Source organism: Lutjanus erythropterus, chromosome 18 (assembly GCF_056507025.1).
Source record: "Lutjanus erythropterus isolate fLutEry1 chromosome 18, fLutEry1.hap2, whole genome shotgun sequence".
NCBI classification, from domain to species: domain Eukaryota; kingdom Metazoa; phylum Chordata; class Actinopteri; order Lutjaniformes; family Lutjanidae; genus Lutjanus; species Lutjanus erythropterus.
The window spans coordinates 468,761-488,139 of NC_139334.1; the positions used below are offsets into that span (position 1 = coordinate 468,761).

Sequence of the window (19,379 nt, forward strand, 5' to 3'; positions counted from 1 at the left end):
CCTCGACCGGCGTCTTGGACAGCGTCCTGACACTCCGCCAATCAGAGCGCGCCTTCCTCAACTGCTGTCCAATCAGAGAACGCGCTGCTAGACGTTGACTATCCGAAACAAACATGGCAGCCTGCTGGTGCCGCGCGCTGTGCCAAGGTTGCTGTTAATGAAAGGTTGTCCCAGAAACACCGTGAACATGCTGAGCCTGACAGTAAGAGAGGTTAGTACGCGCGCGCGTGTGTGTGTGTGTGTGTGTGTGTGTGTGTGTGTGTGTGTGTGTGTGTGTTAAACCAGAGACAGACAGTTGTAACTTTCTTTGTGTTACACGGTTGGATGAAGCTACCTTGCTGTTTAATAGACGTTTTTTCATGGCGGCCATGTTCATATTAAACAGCAGCGTAAAACACAGGTGTTACCAGTGATACTGATTAAAGTCCTGTTAGATTCACTGTAGCAGAACCGTTCCACTGAGCCAACATGCACAGCAGCAGAACCCTGACTCTGTTTGACCTGAATGGAAGGAACATTAATTAGTATCACAGGTGACGCTTGTTTTCAGTCTGTTTCAGGTCATAATGGCTGCTGTGAAAAAAAAAATGTCAATAAGTCTGTTTCACAAACAAAACAATGACACCACTTGTTTTGTATTTGTAGAAGTAAAAACAGCAGTAAGTTTATTAACACTCAAGTAGAAGTACATGTATAGAGCTTTTTCATGGTATAATATAACACAGGTGTCAGCACTGATATTGATTAAGCTCCTGTTGCACAGCAGGAAAAACACAGTTAATGATGGTTCAGTTCCATTAAACGTCCCAGTGATGCACAACAGCAGGACTTCCCCCAGGTGAAATGCAGCAATCACTAATACACCTGTGAGTGTTCTGCTACGACAGGTAAATGTCGTGCGTGCAGTTAATCCACAGCAGCACGTTGAAAATAGTCTAGTCTTCCTGATGCATCGATCTTTTATTTGCAGGAGGGAATGTGTGGCCCAGGCCATGACTCTTAAATATCAAAATCTGCTGTGATGGCGCCTTTTCCTCCCACCCTTTGTTTGGTTCATTCGTAGTGAATGAATAATATTCTCTAAACTATGGTACGCGCTGAAAAATGCAGCACCAAAGGAGTCATTAATGAGTTGGGCCGCTGTTGACGGGTCGCTAGTCTGTATTATTTCATGAGGATATTTTTGTAAAATCTTAATTTGCAAAGTAATTTGTAATAAACTGTCAAACAAATGTAGTGGTGTAGCTGAAAATAACGAAGTTAAGTTGGCTGCTTCCTTGTATTGCGTGTGCTGGCTCACTCACTGTCACGGCTTCGTGGGACACTTGAAGAGAACGCAGCCTTTGTTATTGTTGTTTTTTTTCCTTCTATACAAAACAAAGTGGCTGCTGGGAAAAAGGTCTGTTGAGTAAAAGAACTGAGTCTTTCTCCAGGTGTCTTTGGCGCTCAGGGAGGGAAGAATCTCCCCAACAGAGCTTTGTAGGAAGTGTCTGAACCGCATCAAGAAAACGCAGCATCTTAATGCATACATCACAGTGACGGAGGAGGCGGCGCTCAAGCAGGCTCAAGAAGCGGAAACCAGACTGCTGCAAGGTGTGGACACGGTGTGAGCATTTCTGTATGTTCTGTCTCGAGTCAAACTCTAGGTGTTACCGTCAGGTGTTGTTTTCCTTCAGGTGTCCCCAGAGGTCCTCTGGATGGAATCCCCTTTGCAGTCAAGGACAACTTCTGTACAGAAAATATCAAGACCACATGCGCTTCCAGGATGCTGAAAGGTCTGTGTGAACGTCCGTGAAAATAAATAATACTCTGACGTCTTTCACTCTCTGTCAGCACGGTAATGATAAGCCTCCGTTATGTCTACAGACTACAGTCCACCTTACAGTGCCACAGTGGTCCAGAAGCTCTTAGACCAGGGGGCTGTTCTCATGGGGAAGACCAACATGGATGAGTTTGCTATGGGGTAAGTCCTTTAATTAATATCAGCTCTCTGCTCACTGCATGCATTTAAGAAACAGCTCATTAAATGTAGGGATGTAACAATAACTTGTGATGAAAGGTGCTTTTGCTTTCTTTCTTTAGTAAAATAAAAGTAGGCAGCCGTGACGTAAGCATCTGCAAAAAGTTAGTGTGAATTGTTTTTGACACAGCTTCATATCAGAGTTAACTGTCAAGTCATTACACTTCATTTTCAGAGAAACAGCCAATCAGTGGATTCGAAGGACTGGACCCTGACAGTTAATGCTTAAACTATTCTCTGCAACTGCAAAACAAAAACAATGCAACAGTCAGGCGCGGTCTTTAAAATGAAAAATGAAAATAATAATAGTATCTGTAGATCACAGTGAATCAGAAAAAAATTACTGTGAAAAAATATATCCCGACCATAGAACTGCTGCTTCTAGAATGAGCTTGGTTCAACAGTAAGATATGCATATTAAGATAATAAACATTATCAGTCTAAAGAAACAATAACAACTTTTTATATTATGTATTATATTATTTTTATATATTAATAATTTAATAATATACTTTAGTTTTATATAATATAAAAATGTCAGTAACACATTCTCAGTCTAGATGACTAAACATGTAGTTCGAGGTATTCTGACTTCACAAGAGAAATATCCTCCAGCATAACAAGAACAAAAGACTCAACTGTGAATTTAGAAGGAAAGTTAATCCCCCAAATCAGAAATACGTAACAATGTCTTTTTCTAGAAATCATGACCTGGTTGATCAAATAATCCACAGACCTTGTTGTGAGCAGTTTCATATAAGAAATACTTTCTTTCTGCTGTGGAATCTACCGGACAGTAGTTCCTACATGAACCTGCTTATAACACATTTATTTATTTAGTTATTTTTAACGTAACTATGTAATTCTTATGATGACCTTTCAAACAGGTGTGTTGTGCACTGGGCCGTGTGCAGTTTGTTGGCTGATGGTTGTCTGTACATGTGAATAACGACAGCTCTGTGTGTGGATTGTACGTATGTAGGAACTGTATGTATAAACTTTTTGTATCTTTTAACAGCAGATACTGCATGTATCCAAGACAAATTTCCTTTGGGACAATAAAATCTATCTACAACAGGTCATGATTTTTAGAAACAGACACTGCTTTTGAATTTTGCAAATGTATTTTTTGGTGTATTGAGCAATACAGGCTGACATCTCTACAACCGATATCTCCAAAACTCTGCAACGCCAAAAAAAAACTCTAGGTGGATAAATAGTACTACAGACAAGGGGACAAGTAAGTATTTTTGATTTTGGAGTGAACTGGCCCTTTAACTCACTACAATTTTCAGTAAGCCAGTAAAACAAAATTTTAATTCTCCAAATGAACACAGTGTCGCGGTGTTATGTATTTTTGTGGCAGTTCGGGCAGTACTGACGGTGCTTTCGGCCCGGTGAGAAACCCGTGGAGCTACGCTGCTCCCTACAGAGAGCAGACGGGGGCAGAACCAGACGCTGACTGGGTCGTCAGTGGAGGGAGTTCAGGAGGCAGTGCTGCAGCCGTGGCCTCACTCACCAGCTACCTGTGAGGGAACACATTCACGTCCTCGCTGTGTCAAACATACAAAAAGACAAAATGACGTTTACAAATCCAAAGTACTGTTTTGGTCTTTACTGGGCAGGGCTTTGGGGTCAGACACCGGTGGGTCTACTCGTAACCCTGGAGCGCTGTGTGGCGTTGTGGCCCTGAAGCCCACTTATGGTCTGCTGTCCAGACATGGTCTCATCCCCCTGGTCAACTCCATGGACGTCCCCGGCATTATGGCCCGCAGCGTCGGTGACGCAGCCATCATCTTAGGTAGGAAACTGATGACCTGTCGTTACGCTGCAGACGAGTTTGTTGTGGAAACTCGTCTCCTTTTATTGCAAAATAGTGACTTACTTCTGTTGATTATTTTGAGAAAGCTTCTCATTCTTTGAGACATTAAGTCATTATTTTGATGATTTACAGGAAAAGTGCTTCTATAGTTTGGTGTCTAAGCAGACTAAAGAACTTTACATGTCACATGACTGGGTGTCTCCTATATTTGACACTTATTGCTCTGTAGACTGGCGTTTGTCTAACGTTGGCGTGTTTAGAATTCAGCAGGTAGCCTGACTTCAGTGGCTGTTCAGAGAGATGAATGGACAGATTCATATCATTATCACCATATATTATTATTATTATTATTATTATTATTATTATTATTATTATTATTATAGCATTACTGTCAGCAGTACAAAGTGAAACAACAACTGAAAGTTTTTTCTTTTCAGTCAAGTCAAGTTTTGACTTTTTATAAAGTTGTCAGACCAGATGTCAGATAGACATGTGCTCATTTTGTTTTGGTGTGTTGTTTTCTTCTGGCTCTGATGATATACTGTTGTTATTTCCTATAATTGGTCATAAAGTCCAATCCATCCAAAAAGAAACATCTCTCACTAGAAACAAACCAAACCAACCGCTTCTTTTTGCTGTACAAAAGCCTGGTTTTATTGGCCTGGATCATGGTCCTTGGGAGATTTCACACCTTCTAAAGTCTGAAAGTCCAGACCAAACAAGGTAGTTGTGAAAACACCCTGAATGTGGCACTTGAGGCAGTTCAGCATATTTGGTAGAGGAGTTGTACTTGCATCACTTTGGATAAAAGCAGCTAAATAAATGTAATGTGAATCAAAAGTGTTGGGTTTGTCTGTTCGGGGCCGTTATAGAAACATGGTGTCTGCCCTCTATAGATACAAACAAAAACACACTGATTCTTATTTTCAGGTCATTATATAATTATACACACTGGACCTTTAAATTCTTTTAAAAAATTGGTGTTGAAATTTTTCATGAGGAAGGAAAAGCATTCAAAACATTTGTCTGACCTCAGAGATGCAGACAGTTTTAGTGAGGAACACTTGAAGTAAACATAAAGTAAAACATCAAATTTAAATTGTTGACCTCATTTTGTTGATATGTCACACAGGGATCCTCCAGGGCCTCGATATTAGAGACTCAACAACAGTTCCCGCGCCCTCGTCACTGACAGAGCCGCCTGAAGACTTTGATGTCAGGAATATTTGTGTGGGCGTCCCCAAAGTGAGTTTACCTCTACATTAACATCATCATCTCTTCTGTATTGTCTCAGCATCACTAAAATAGTAACAGTCAAAAACCTTAATATTTAAAAAAAAACATTAATAACTTGGGTTTGTTGTAAATATTTGTGTTTGTGTTTATATTTATCAAACCTTGTTTCAGTTGTACAAAATATGTTCAGCATTAACATTCATTAATTTAACTGGAAAAGAAATGATGGTATATATATTATATGTTGCCTATTTTTTGTTGTATTCTACTGGAAGCCATGAATTGATGTGCTGTACCTGAAGTGTCTTAGCAGTGACATCACCAGAACAGTTTCCTTCTTGAGTACATTATATTTACATTAAGATGCTTTTGACTCAGTTTTTTGAAAGTGTCTCCATGAACACAGACGCACTGATTTCCTAAAGCTTTCTGTGCGTTAATGTTGTCAGGAGTATCACGCCCCGGGGCTGTCTGACGAGACCGTGGCGCAGTGGAGTCGTGTTGCCGACATGTTTGAGAGGGCAGGGGCGAGGGTGGAGCAGGTGTCCCTCCCCCACACCCAGCACTCCATTGTGTGCTACCACGTCCTGTGCCACGCCGAGGTGGCGTCTAACATGGCCCGTTTCGACGGCCTAGAATATGGTATGAACCAGCATACAGGATATTAAAGGGATCACACATGAGGTTACACAGACAATTTAGATTATTTTACAGTGTCAAATCAGAAGGTAGTAAAAATATCTGTTTCTCATTATGTTTGTTCAGAGAAAGTTACAAATAACTGAACTGCTTTAAATACATAAACTCAGAAAGAATGGAAGGCATCTTTTAGATTGCAAAATAATGAGACAGAATATGCTGAAAACAAATGATAGAAAAGGTACTTAATGTTTTTATAAAAAAGGAAAGTCTATGACCACTATTGTTATTTTATTTCCTCTTACCTGTGATTCTGTTCATCCATGTTGATTGTTGTGGTGTGAGTTGAGAGATTTCTGCTTTCTCCCCAATATAATTTGACCAAATGGCACTCAGCCTGTGCTTCTCTATCTATCTTACTCAAGATAATCTACAGACCTTGTTGTGAGCAGTTTCATGTAGGAACTATTTTCTGTCTGCTGTAGAATCTACCAGAACGTTCCAGCGGACAGAAAGTAGTGAACTGCCTTGAATAATTGTCTTCCTCCTCCATCAGTGCTCCCTTAAACTATGACCACTGAATTTTAGTGAAAACTGAAAGACAGTAATGCAGTTATGAATGAGTGTTGCACTGGTTTAGGGTTGGTTTAAATTTGTAATTTGGTTTGGAGGGGGTTAGAAATGTACGACTCACTTGTTGATTGATTGTCAGAATTGCGTATCTTTTGTTTTTCCATTTGTATTTTGTGAGTTAATTATTGAGAAAGAAAGAAAGAAAGAAAGAGAATGTAATGCTATGGATTTCCCTCCTTCTTCTATCAGGTCATCGTAGTGCGGTGGACAGCTCGACGGACGCCATGTACGCCTCCACCCGACATGAAGGCTTCAACGACGTTGTGAGAGGGAGGATTCTGTCTGGGAACTACTTTCTGCTCAAACAGTAAGACAACAGATTGAACCAGTGTGTAGCTGACGGTATGTCACCCAATCACTTTGACCTTGTCTCTGCTCTGAGATCTCTATTGTCATCAGACCCCGCAGTTATGAGTACACCTGGACATTAGCCAAGTTGTAGGAGCTGTAATATTCCCTAAACATCGAGAATTAACTGTTGAAATCCTCGCCATCATTTTGCCAGGAATTACCAGCACTACATTATACAGGCTCAGAAAGTCCGGCGGCTGATCGCGGACGATTTCAAGCGCGTGTTCAGCTCAGGTGTGGACATCCTGCTGACGCCCACCACTCTGACTGACGCGGCCCGTTACTCCGACTTCACACAGGAAGACAACCGAACACGCAGCGCGCAGGAGGATGTTTTCACCCAGCCCGTCAACATGGCAGGTACAGCGAGAGAACAGAACTGTTCATGCATGTATAGGAAGTGTGGGAGGTTTCAGGAACTTATATATTCTGCTTGAATGGATGAACAGACATACTGTACACCCACACATACAGAACCAAGAAGTTTTACCTAAAACTACTTCAGTTTCTGCTTCTTCTTCTCCATCCTGTTAAAGGTACAATGGAGTTTGAATGTGGTAGTGATATTCAAAGGGGAAATGAGCAAAAGTATTTCTCTCTTTTTACTGTAACCTGATGGCAAAAATATATACATAACCTGGTCAATACAGAAATTTAGCTCGGATTGAAATGTACCTCAGAACTTTAAAGGGATAGTTTGGATTATTTGAAGTGGGGTTCTATACACTTGTTCTGCCTTATTATCAGTCAGTCACCTTTTAAAAGCACTTTGAATTGGATTAACCTGTTTGATTGATTGATTGATTGACTGGTCCTGTCCACAGCAGTGCCTCACACAACCCCACTTCAAATAATCCACATGGTCCCTTTTAAAGGAGCATGTTTATGTTCAGCTGAACTTTCTCCGGCCTTTCATCACTCTCCAAACTAACCTGTAACTACCCTTGAGAGCTAATCATTGCCTTTTCCTGAACTTTCCTTCACCTCCCTTTGTCTTCACCCCAGGTCTCCCTGCTGTTACCGTGCCAACTGCTTTATCAAGACGGGGCCTCCCCATTGGTTTACAGCTTATCGCCCCCGCCCTCCAAGACAAGAAGCTGCTTGGTGTCGCCCAGTGGATCGAGCGAAGGGTTGGGTTTCCCTCAATCAGTGGCTGTGGAGACGCCAGTGACAGCGGGAACAGCACAGGAACGACCAAAAGGGAGCAGACGTCAGCTGCATGAGAACTGAGGACTGTGTGACCAACTGTTCACTAAATACAGACACACAATGGAGTGTGGCATACAGTGGACATTCAGCCAACAGTCCAGCACTAAAGCTTCAAGTTACCTTGATGGAACGTAGTTACAACATGTGATAAACTCAACATTTTACAACTTGCATCATACTTTAAGTCCAGGAGCATTGTGTTCCCTCTGTCACCTGCGGCTGCATGTGTTGCCTGAAGGTGCTGCTATTGAATAAATGCAAGTTGTGTGATTTATTTTTACAGAGTGACATTTATCATGTGTAACCTTTAAGAAACTGTCATTGCACTTTTTCAAATCAAATAGATTTTCTTCTAAAAAATACGTTTTCCACCAGCAGAGAACTGAAATATCTCCACAACTATTGAAGGGATGTCCATGAAATCTTGTACATTCATAGTCTTCAAATGATCCCCTGACTTTCCCTCTAGCTAACAAATACTAACATTTGGTGTGATTTTTGGTGAAATGTCTCAACAACTATTCAGTGGATTTCCATAAGATTTAGAGGATAAATTGTTGTTCAAAACCTCTGTGCCTTTTAGTACTTTTAGCTCTGCTTTGGCGTGGCGCCAGGACTGGGAATGTTGGTCTGTCAGTCAATTCTTGACGGTTATTGGATGGGTTGCCATGACGTTTGACATAGTCATGATCACCAGAAGATGAATTATGAAAATGTCATAGTACAGTTCTACTACTATGACTAAATACCCTCGAAACTAATGTCATTCCCATCAGCCTCAGCTGTACTGTGTTCATTTAGTGAATATTTCACCTGCTAATTGTTTTGCATGTCTGCATTGTCATTGTGAGCTTGTTTACATGCTGACATTAGCCTTTAGCTCGTACCACTGCTGTGTGATATGTTAGCATATTAGCTATAACTTCTAAGCATCAGCATATTAACATCGTCATTGTGAGCATGTCGACGTACGTTAGCTTAAAGCACCACTAGCTTATCCATGGCCTAGATTTGTTTTATATTAAAGGACCAGTATGTAGTATTTAGAGGCACCTAACCCCCTCTATATCTATGTTTCTTATTCTAAGGTAACAAAATTCTTATTTTCAAGTGAATATATACTTATGAAAACATACTTATGTATATATATTCTATATTTCCAATAGATCCCTGTAAATCTTACACACTGGAACTACAAATGCTAAGTTCAGTGTGAAAAGAGGGATATCGGTGACAATTATAGATTAATCTAAGACTGGGCAATATATCAATATTATACTGATAGTGTGATATGAGAGTATATATCGTATTAGATTTTGGTTATGATATGTTAAGTGTTATCTTGTCCTTACAGTAAAGTGATGGAGTCCTCTGAACTCACCAGACCGTTCTTGCTGTTCTGTACATTACTGAAAAATCTTGTTGTGTTAATATATTGTAGCAGTACGTTTGGGTATTTGGTCAAAAATATTACCACATTCAGTTCTGTCCATATCATCCAGCCCTAGATTAATATATATATACTTGTAATCTTAGAATAAGTTTGTCCTCCTCCTGTCACATTTGTGTGATGGTATCCGGTGCAGTTGTTAAGCGCTGTAAAGAGGTCAGCCCACCTCACTTGCTAAGACACACATTGTTTGGCATTATGTATACCTCAAGTCTAGACCCTGTCTCAGATTTCTCTACACATTAACACATTAAATGCATCTTTTTTCTGCAAGTGCATGAGCGGTAGAACAAAGACCAAAATGCAGAGGAGAGTTGGGTAACAGTTTTGCATGGTCAAACACCTGCAGACTCTTAAAACCACTGAGGCTCATGCAGAGACTTTCCCTGAAGTACTAAGACTGTCCAGTCAGCCAATTACAGGGCTGGAAACTGACCTAAAGTAAGGTGCTGCACCAAGCGCTTACAATCTGCAATTGACTCCAGGTAATCCTGACCCATTTCCCTGCAGGTGGGAGTCTATATTGGTCCTTGTAACAGTCCTGGTTAAGCTTGTTGCTGTGATTCAGCAGTTCAGTTCAGTTCGGTTCAGTTAGTCACACAACGCACAAAATTTCTTCTTCTTCTTTTTTTTTTTTTACAATTATTTTGACATACTATTACATCAAAGCTTTTTTGTCGTAGAACTGTTAATAATTGCTGGACCTTTATTGCGTTCATATGACTGACGCCTTATGTTTCAGATGAGAAATTAACACGCTCTCAAATCCTCCAGCAAATGATTGGCTAATGAGTTTGATCATCTCAGTTCCTTATGCTCACTGCTGTGACCAAGCATGTACCACTTCCTCTTTAGCTCTATAGATAACCCTTTTCATGCCTGAGAAAATCATGTTTTAGTAAATATCTGACACAAATCTTGGGCAGAAATTAAAAGGGCCAACATTTTCATAGAAAATTCATTTCAAAACAAAGATGATATATCATAATAGCACTTTTTTATACCTATGTTATCAATAGGTATTTGGCATTAGTTTTAGATTTTGAAGGTTTATAAGACATTTTTAAATTGTTTGAAGTTGTGAGTTCTTGTCAGGGACAAGGCTGTTTTCTGGTACAGAGCAAATTTAGAAATTAAAAAAATTAGAGCAAAACATTTCATAAATTACATATTTCATATAGCTACATAAATCCCCAAAGATTACATTTTCACCCAAAAATCGAGATTAGAGTGTGATTTTGATATATTGTCTGGCCAAGAATGGCAAAAACAAATGTTTACTTCCTTCTGTATTCTTGAGAAAGACATAATTTCAAAATTCTTGCTTCACATCACTGCATTTCAATGACTACAGACAGAAATAACTTAGGAAAAACGTTTCTGTGTGGTGTTATTCAAGACCAGGTTCTCCATTGTTTCAGTGTCCAGGATTCCCCAAATCCCAGCTAACTGTTGCTACAATTAGCACCCAGCTAGCATGCTTCCTAACTTTAGCATAAAACCTGTTCTAAATCAGTCTGATCAAGGTCATTTCAGGCTGAGAACAACACATCTATTTGGTACTTTACTGTATTTAATTTAGCTAGAATCCACATTAAGACAATTAAGAAACGGATTAAGAGGCTAGTTACGGCTTGTGCACTTTTGTCTGTAGGTACCTCATGGAATAAGAGCCTCATCTTTAAAGCTGATGAGCGTAGGATTTGGGGCAGCGGGTCCTCCACATGGATGTATAATAGACTTGATACTGGACCCAAAGATGGCACCTTTTCAGTCCAATGAGTATTGCTCGCCTGGTGAATACACCACAAAGGTTTAAATAGCATTTTTTCAGCTTGAGAAAAGTTTTACATGTATAAAAACTCCATGAATAACTGACTGTTTGCAGTTCAAGGTGTCCTGTCAATAGTTTTACAGATTTTTGGGCAGGTTGGGATTTTTTCACTGCAATACCTTAAGTGTCCACTGGAAAAAGTTGGCAGTAAGTTCTGAGCAGCGACACCCAGTCCAGTTCTGTTGTAAGTCTATGGTCAGTCTCTTTCCCTTCCAGGTAGTTGCTGGAAGTAAGCCCCTGCAGACCAGAATAGGAAACCCTGTCTATTCACTGAGTGATGCATTTTCACTTTGATTTTTTTTTCCTTGGTGAATGGTGGATGTCCTGTGATATGTTGCTATGTGTGAATGTCTACCTGGCTGGTGAATTATACATGCAAATAAACACAAAAAGACTGAGAACTAAGTAGAAAAGAAATGTGACGTCATATCAGTAAACTGTCGTTCTCGATCTCTATGCTCAGGGTTTTTGGGCAGACCTGAAACATGGCTGAGTGACGGTCCACAGCCACGGTCCCCCAACACTGTATGAGCCTCACAAACTGACACACGAACCACACCGCCCCCCCCTCGCCTCACCATCCCTAACGATCAGTTATGAACATACCTTCAGGGACTCTCTCAGTCTAAATCAGCCGGGCAGCTCACTTCAATTCCAACAATCCGAAACAGAAGAAAAAAATATACCATCCTGTCACCGTCCTGTGGCTCAGACATCTCTAGATATTGGTGTTTGACACTCCCCTCGTGCTTCACAGCAACAATTTTTTAATAATTCTGAGACCTAATTTTATATCCCTAGCGATTTTTTAATGTTTCAGATTTGGCTGGGTGGCAAACACATTTATTGTTGCTTAACAGGATGTTACAGAGTGTTTGTGCCTATTTCCTAAAATATGCTAATCAAAGCTGGGTTCTAAAATGTGAAACTATTCTTTAAAACACTCCTATGTCACATAAACAGGCGAAGCCTATTATAAATGTCTAAACTGGCTCATTTAGTGAAGTGTAGTAGCAACATTTTCACAGATTTGAGGATTCTTATAACGAAAGGAAACCAAACCACAGGTCAAGGACGTTACAACGTGAAGGAAAGGTTGGCTTCTAACCAGTCTGTAACCTGGGTATCTAAAAAATAAATATGTAATAAACGGCAATGCGGGCAAAATGTAGAGCTTCAAGTCACATGTATTGTGCTACTTTTGTTGTTTCCAACAACTCACACATAAAAAACAAAGCAGAACACAGAGTCGGTGCTGGGCTCTTGTTTCCTTTGACATTCTCCTCTCCGGATGTGTGGATTTGTGCGGCATCCCCTTCTCCCCTCTTTCATCCTCACTCCATCCCTCCCACCTGCCCGGCTCTTTCCAGTGCTTCTCACTTGATCCTGATCTCCGTGTTCATTTACGCAAATGTCGCCCTCGCTCTCGGCTGACAGAAAAGGACGTGCTAATGAAATCTCAGCAGAGTGAGGACTCCTCACACGCTCACATAAGCCTCGTCTCTTCCACAGACATAATTCTGCTGCTCCTGCATGGTAATATGGTCCCCATGAAACAATATGCACCTATAATGTCTGCTTCACAGACACTCGCCCTTTGATACCTTCGTAAACTCTCTTTTTACTTTGGACTGTAAGACGTTAAACACTGTGTTTACTGACACTGAAGAATGCTACACCTCAGACTATGAATATAAAGAATAAAGATTGTACAATGCTCTAACGGTGCTGAAGGAAGGAAGTGTTTGGTGTCAAAATTTGAGGTTACAGAGATTGTAAAATGAGATAGACACAGCAAAAGCAGTCACCACAACAGTGACGACATCCGACAGTTTGAGACGGAGCGAATAACAAGTTGTATCTTTCCTGGAAAACCAGGGTGGTATTGTATATTAAAGGAGCATGTTAGTGTGTGTGTGTGGGCCTGTTCCTCTTTAAACCAGAGGATTAGTGACACAGCTGGGTGGTGCCAGGTGAAGGGATTTCCCCAACACAGAATTTGGTTCCCTCGCGTGCTGCATCTTCAGTAGATTAACCTGGTTGCATAAGCTCGGGATTCTTTAAAAGGCTGCTGGAATGGCGTTCAAGGTCATCGTGTCTGTCTATACGCGTAACCATGTGATGGACCGGTGACTTGACCAGGATGCACCGCGCCTCCTGACCAGTGCATGCTCGGATAGCATATAATTCTCTGCATGGATGGATGGATGGAGTTACTGCAGACTTTCTTTTTGCCTCTGACAAAAGACAGATACTATCAGTGAATGTAACTATACAAAACAGGTTTATATAGTAGGTCACTGCCTCACTCATGTGTCTCCTTTATCAAGCAAAGAAAAGGGCCTTCCACACTGGACTTACACCAGGGTTAAGGTTTAACCCTTTTCACACTCATATTGTTAAGCCAAGGTTAAGCTAAGTCCAGGGCTTTATGAGTCACACACAAACTCTGGGCTAACCCTGCCAGAATATTCACATTAGTTGCTAAACTAATGGACATCTGACAAGTCGTCCTTACAAAACTGTTTGGAAAAGGGCAGGCACTTTAAAAAAAACCACTTGGCATGAGATTGGATGAACCATCTGCCTATCACGTCTAAGACAGGCTAACCTCGACCAATCAGATCAAACTCTTGCTGAAGGCGTTCAGATGAAGAGCGAAAACATCTTTTCCATGGACAAAAACTTTCAGTGCTGTTCTTTGCTCCTCTTTTAATGAAGAAAAACTCTCCAGTTCTTCTATAACTGACACTATCTAACTGACACTAACGCCGCCATTGTTTGTTCAAGACGAGTTGTTTTCATGCAGACTTCTCGCTGTCATAAATCCGTGCCCGTACCTTGCCAGTAGTCCCTCCTAGGATGCTGATTGGCTGCACCACTTTTGCAGATAACTTGAACCCTGGCAAAATGCTTGATTTGAGAAGTTTCTCCACTGATTTGATGAATTTCATAAAAATGATTGAAAGAGAACAATAACAGACAACCGAGGCTATTTGGATAAATGAAGCTTTTTGTGGAAAATGGTTTCAAACAATGTGTTTTAGAAAAGCAACACATACTGTGGAATGAGGAAACCAAGATGACTTACAGATGGTTGCCATAGTAGCCAGATAATGACAGCCCTGTCATTACCTGCTGGGATTTGTTCCTTGTACAGAAAGACATGTTTGATTGACAGTTGGCTTACCATGCTAACAGCTGGTGTCCAATACACAGGCCAGGAAAATGTGATTTTACAGTAATATAGGTGTAAAAAACAGGAACAGGAAAGGTGAATTTGACTAAAATGCCCCATAGCTCAACTAATATTGTAAATGAAGTGAGGGGCAGAGGGTTAGAGGGGGTGGGGGGTGGGGGGGATCTGGTGGTTAACAACACTATGCCACATCTGCAACATCACATGGCCTTGCTGAAATCAGCCAAAATTGTACACCCTGTGTGGGAAATGGGGAAGTGTTGGTTATTCTCTTTGAATTCTCTCTCAAGTTCCCTTTTTGATCAAGGTGTGGTAACACATCTGAAGTTCAGTAGAGCGATGATGCAAACCAGTGAATTAACAATAGAAGGGATCTTTATTGTAGAATTGAAAAATAAGGACCAATCTGTGTAAAAAAGTACCACAGTGTGTTGCTTCGAAGCCATAAAATGTGACTTGGTGAAGCTTGAGTGTGTACTCTCACACTCACACACACACACACACACACACACATACACACACACACACACACACACACACTCACACACACACACTCACACACACACACACACACACACACACACACACACACACAGTGGTATAGTTTAATCACTTCCTCCTTTGCCACAGTGGTTAATGGAGGTGTGTCTGTGGTACATCAGTTGTTGTCCTGTGTTGCCTACTCTCTTCATTTCTCAGTCTCTCCATTCAAATTCAAATGTACATTATGGCTTCATATCACGAGGTTGTCAGTTTGTCTCTTTCCACTACTCTCATCGGCCAGGATGTGGTCAGTCGGTCCATATTTATTTATGTCTTGTTTAGTTTCTTGTCACATACAGTATTCAGATGTCTACATGGTGGTTGTACTTTTAACAGGTGGTTGTATAGTAAAAACAAAGGTAAATGAATACAACAATCAATATCTGAACTTAATTGAGGACATCTTAGCCTGCATTAAATGGATAAAGTAATAGCAAGACGAAGGGTCTGCAGCCACGCTAATGCTGCTGTACTTAGGGACAGTGGTGGTATGAGGTAAACGCTAATGTCAGCATGCTAACATGCTCACAATGACAACGCTAACATAGTGAATGTTTAGCAGCTATAATGCTTGCTGCGTTCACGATTTTAGTTTAGTCTGCTAGCATGCTAACATTTGCTAATTAGCACCAAACATAAAGTACGGCTGAGGCTGGGAATGTCATTAGTTCATTTACCAGGTATTTTGTCATAAAGTTTGACCTGATGATTTGTGGAAACATTTTACTCAAAGAGCAGTGACGCAAACCTGCTGCTGCTGCGAGGGGAAAAGTCCAGGGATCACAAAAATCATGATCATTAAACTTAAGTTTAAGTGCCAAAAACTGCAGCTCCTTGAACTGCCATTTGAAATTGGCTCCAAAAGCAAGTCAGTCCCCACAGACAAACATTTGGCATAGTTTCTCAAAGTGTTTGCGGGCCAGAAACATTTTATGTGACCCTCAAACGCAACATAAAATACGTGCATTATATTTTAAGGTAATCCTCTGCAGTTGATTTCAATACTTTTTCAGTAGTCGCTCTTGTAACACTGAGTCTGGGTCCCCTGTATCCCACTGTCTAAGTAAGAACAGTAAGAATAATTATCCATTTCTTGCGGTTATATGGTGCTGTGCTAACACCAGGTTACTCAATCAAAGTATTTTAATGATAGTTGTCTGTATATCCATGGATACACTGCAAGTAGCAACTACTAATAGCTAATTTGGCTACTTTTAGTTTTGCTAATTTGCCAAATATATAAACAAATATTGGTATTTTATGATGTTTTTTGTGCACTAGTACTTTCAGTGCTATCAGATTAAATGTACCCCTGTGACAAAACAACTGGCCCCAGTCTGACTCCCCCAGTAAAACTGGTCTATAATCTGCCACTGATCACCAAAACCATCAGGATCCATCATCTGGTGATCATGAATGTCTGTACAACCAGTCTAATAGATGCTGAGGGACAAGAGGGAAAGTCAGAGGATCACCAAAGTCGTTTATTTTCTGGGCCCCATCTGTATCTGTACCACGTTCTGTGGCAATCAGAGTGACGCTGCCATCCCTTTACAGTAGAAATGATCGGTTATTCTCAAATGTACACTTGCAGCTCAACAAGGTCAAACTTTTTCACACAGTAGCAAATCATAGCAGTCTCACTTCCCTCAAACAGTAAATTAAATTCATGAACTCATTGTTTCACTTCTCCACAGTCTAATTAAAAAAGTGCAGCCCGTGCAGAGACAGAAGCTGCGTAACAACCCTGCTTGAAGCTGTTAGGTGACGTGAGTATCATGCCGAGAAGCCAGCGAAGGTGACGTATATCTGTTTCCTGCACATGATAGTCTTTGACTTATTGATAAGCAACAAACTCTGTGCTGTTGTTTTAGACTGTAGGGACACTGTGAAATGAACCCTGCATCAGTGTTGAGGGACAAATCTTGCTCACCAACAATGATTACTAAGATTAGTTCTTATCACATTCAGTGATAAGTAAAACCATATTTAAAATTAAGCAGAGCTCTGTTGTAAAAACCAAGTTTACTGATGTAAATTTAGTCAGTGTGAAGATGCTTGCTTACCCAAAGAGGAAAATAAATAAAAAATAAATTTTGGTGCTGTCAGGAGCTAGAAAGTACATGTACTTAATAGGATAATAGTTAGAGTTTATTAAAGTGATAATACTTAATTAAGTATCCTTAATGATCTGTTACATTGTTTGCCTGCTCGCTAAAAAGTAAGTAAGTAAAAACTAAACTAGGCTTTAAAGTTAATCTTTCTTCATTTGAAGATAGTTTCAACTTTTGGTGCAACATATTTTTATGTTAAATGATGATTTAATCAGGTTTAATCAGATAAGATGGTTGTGCTGAAAAACAGCAGTGGAACCAGAGGCTTGGACATCCTGGTTTGGAGGGTTTTGAAATGCAGATTCCTGCAGGGAAAAACAGCCAGAGATGTGTGGGAGGTTGTCCACCTCAGTGCTGAAAGCTTTGGAGTGTCCTTCACCTCTCCCTGACTCCCCCCCCCCCCCCCCCCTCCTCTTGCCCTTCTCCTCCCTCATCCCTCTTTTATTTGTTCCCTAGCGTGTGCTCCCTCCACCCCTTCTCCACCAGTGAACAGACATCTACACCTGAACTCAGGTTTCTCCTTACGTTTCAGGTGGATGGGAGGACATGGGTGGAGTGGCTGGAGGGGAGGAGGAGGAGGGCCTTAAGTGGTCACACTCTGGCGGTCAACTAAAGGAGAACTCTTCTCTTGATCACCTGACCGCACTCCAGTGGCATTAAAGTTTCACGGCTGTGCTGCAGGAATGTGGCTAGTGCTCCGTCAGGCCTCTCCTGCTTTAGATTATGAAGTAAAGAAAGAGGGAAAAGAGGAAAGATGGAGATCAGGGGGGAAGGTCATCTAATTCAAGGTTACCTTAGGCCCAGGCAAAAGTTGTTTTTCTTTTCACATTATTTATGTCTTCCTGAAAATTTGAGTCCGACCAATATGAGATGATACTGAGGGAAAATTAACCCGTAACCGACATGGTGATGATTTAAATGAGACCTTTTCTGTCTGGATTGTGTATTGATTTCACAGTGATAGGCCATTGCAAAGGTACTCAGAAAGCTGATTTCTTAAGCAATTTCTTAAACTGATTTATACTTGCTGGTTATTTTAAATGTTCCCCTTTGTTGTCCAATATAAATCAAACCCTAACCATTGTTTTCTGCATCATATGTTCTGTAAAAAAAGTAAATTTTAATATCGTTGCATATCAGTAAACATATACACCGATGTTATATATCTATGATCAGGCCAAAATTATAAATCAGTTGGGCACGACTAAAAATCTATATATTAAAATGGTGTCAGAATGCTTAATGTCTTTACACTAAGTGTCTCAGGGCCTCGCCAAAAAACTATACCATGATCTTACTGCGCTTCTGCAAAGATGATTCAGGAAGACAAAGACCGACTCGTGTTCATTAATTGTTGTGTGGTGTACAGACTGGAAAAATGAAGCAAAGCTACCTCCAGGCTGCTGAGAAAAGGAAGCTGCAGGAGGATACTAAAAGACAATACTAAACCCTGCAAATCACAAGTTTAATCATGACGTGATATTATCGATTCTTTGGACAATGATACAATATTTGCTTATATCACAAAGTCATACAATCTCCATTTGATTTTAATTCATGGGTCTGCGATTGATATCAGATACCGTATGTCAATATATCAGTCCAGATCGATGTATCGGTAAATACCCTCCCCATCGATCTACTGCCACACCACCAGACTGAAGAGCAGCTTTTTTCAGAGGCTTTGAAACTCCTCTGCAAAAACCTCCACCATGACTAACTGTTTATTTTTATGACTTGAAGGGGGGACAACAAGTGATGTGGAGGGCCCCATGCCTGTGTTTGCCTAAGGCCCCAAAATGACTAAATCTGCCCCTGGGGCCCCCATGTTCATGAGGAAGAAGCAGAGGTACCTCATGAAGGAGAGGAGGGTGAAGGGGGGAGGGAATGATGAGAGGAAGGCTCACAGAGCAAAGGTCCTGATCTGAGTGTAGCTCTGGAGCAGATAAGATGAGTGCCACAATACAGCCTTTGTCATGTGATCAGGGTGGGATGCAGTTCCCACACAGATCAAGAGTGGGTGCACAAGGGGGGGGGGGGCAACAACAGGTGAATTCCATCAGTCTTTCAGAGGTAGAGAGGCCCTTTGATGGCAAAGCCCCTGCATTATGTGAAGGAGGAGGCCCAACACACCAGCCTTTCAATTATTCATCCGTCTCACTTAATTATTAAACTATTGTTTGTTTGTCTGGTACTCACATCCTCCCTTTGTGCTGAAAAGACAAATATTTACTGTTATCACTTTGGTTTTTGTGGCCACCTGATGTATATATACACATATATATTTGAAAAAATCAACAGCAGTGTCTCTTTCTAGAAATCATGGCCC

General features: G+C 40.8%; 1 protein-coding gene across 1 annotated transcript; it reads left to right on the forward strand.

Moving 5' to 3' along the window:
* Nucleotides 1–61: 61 nt before the first annotated feature.
* Nucleotides 62–8,184, forward strand: qrsl1 (glutaminyl-tRNA amidotransferase subunit QRSL1). The gene is made up of 11 exons (XM_084742761.1): nucleotides 62–211; nucleotides 1,434–1,593; nucleotides 1,677–1,775; nucleotides 1,867–1,963; nucleotides 3,387–3,548; nucleotides 3,646–3,821; nucleotides 4,975–5,087; nucleotides 5,528–5,720; nucleotides 6,540–6,657; nucleotides 6,856–7,061; nucleotides 7,707–8,184. The coding sequence occupies exons 1-11, from the start codon at nucleotides 158–160 to the stop codon at nucleotides 7,922–7,924; spliced, it is 1,596 nt and encodes a 531-aa protein (XP_084598887.1). The 5' UTR covers nucleotides 62–157; the 3' UTR covers nucleotides 7,925–8,184.
* Nucleotides 8,185–19,379: the final 11,195 nt, after the last annotated feature.

Excerpts from the sequence above, each read along its gene's own strand:
- qrsl1 (XM_084742761.1), top strand. The coding sequence starts at position 158 with ATGAAAGGTTGTCCCAGAAACACCGTGAACATGCTGAGCCTGACAGTA. Across the intron at positions 1,776-1,866 it reads CGCTTCCAGGATGCTGAAAG|ACTACAGTCCACCTTACAGT; the intron begins GTCTGTGTGAAC and ends TTATGTCTACAG. Across the intron at positions 5,088-5,527 it reads TTTGTGTGGGCGTCCCCAAA|GAGTATCACGCCCCGGGGCT; the intron begins GTGAGTTTACCT and ends TAATGTTGTCAG.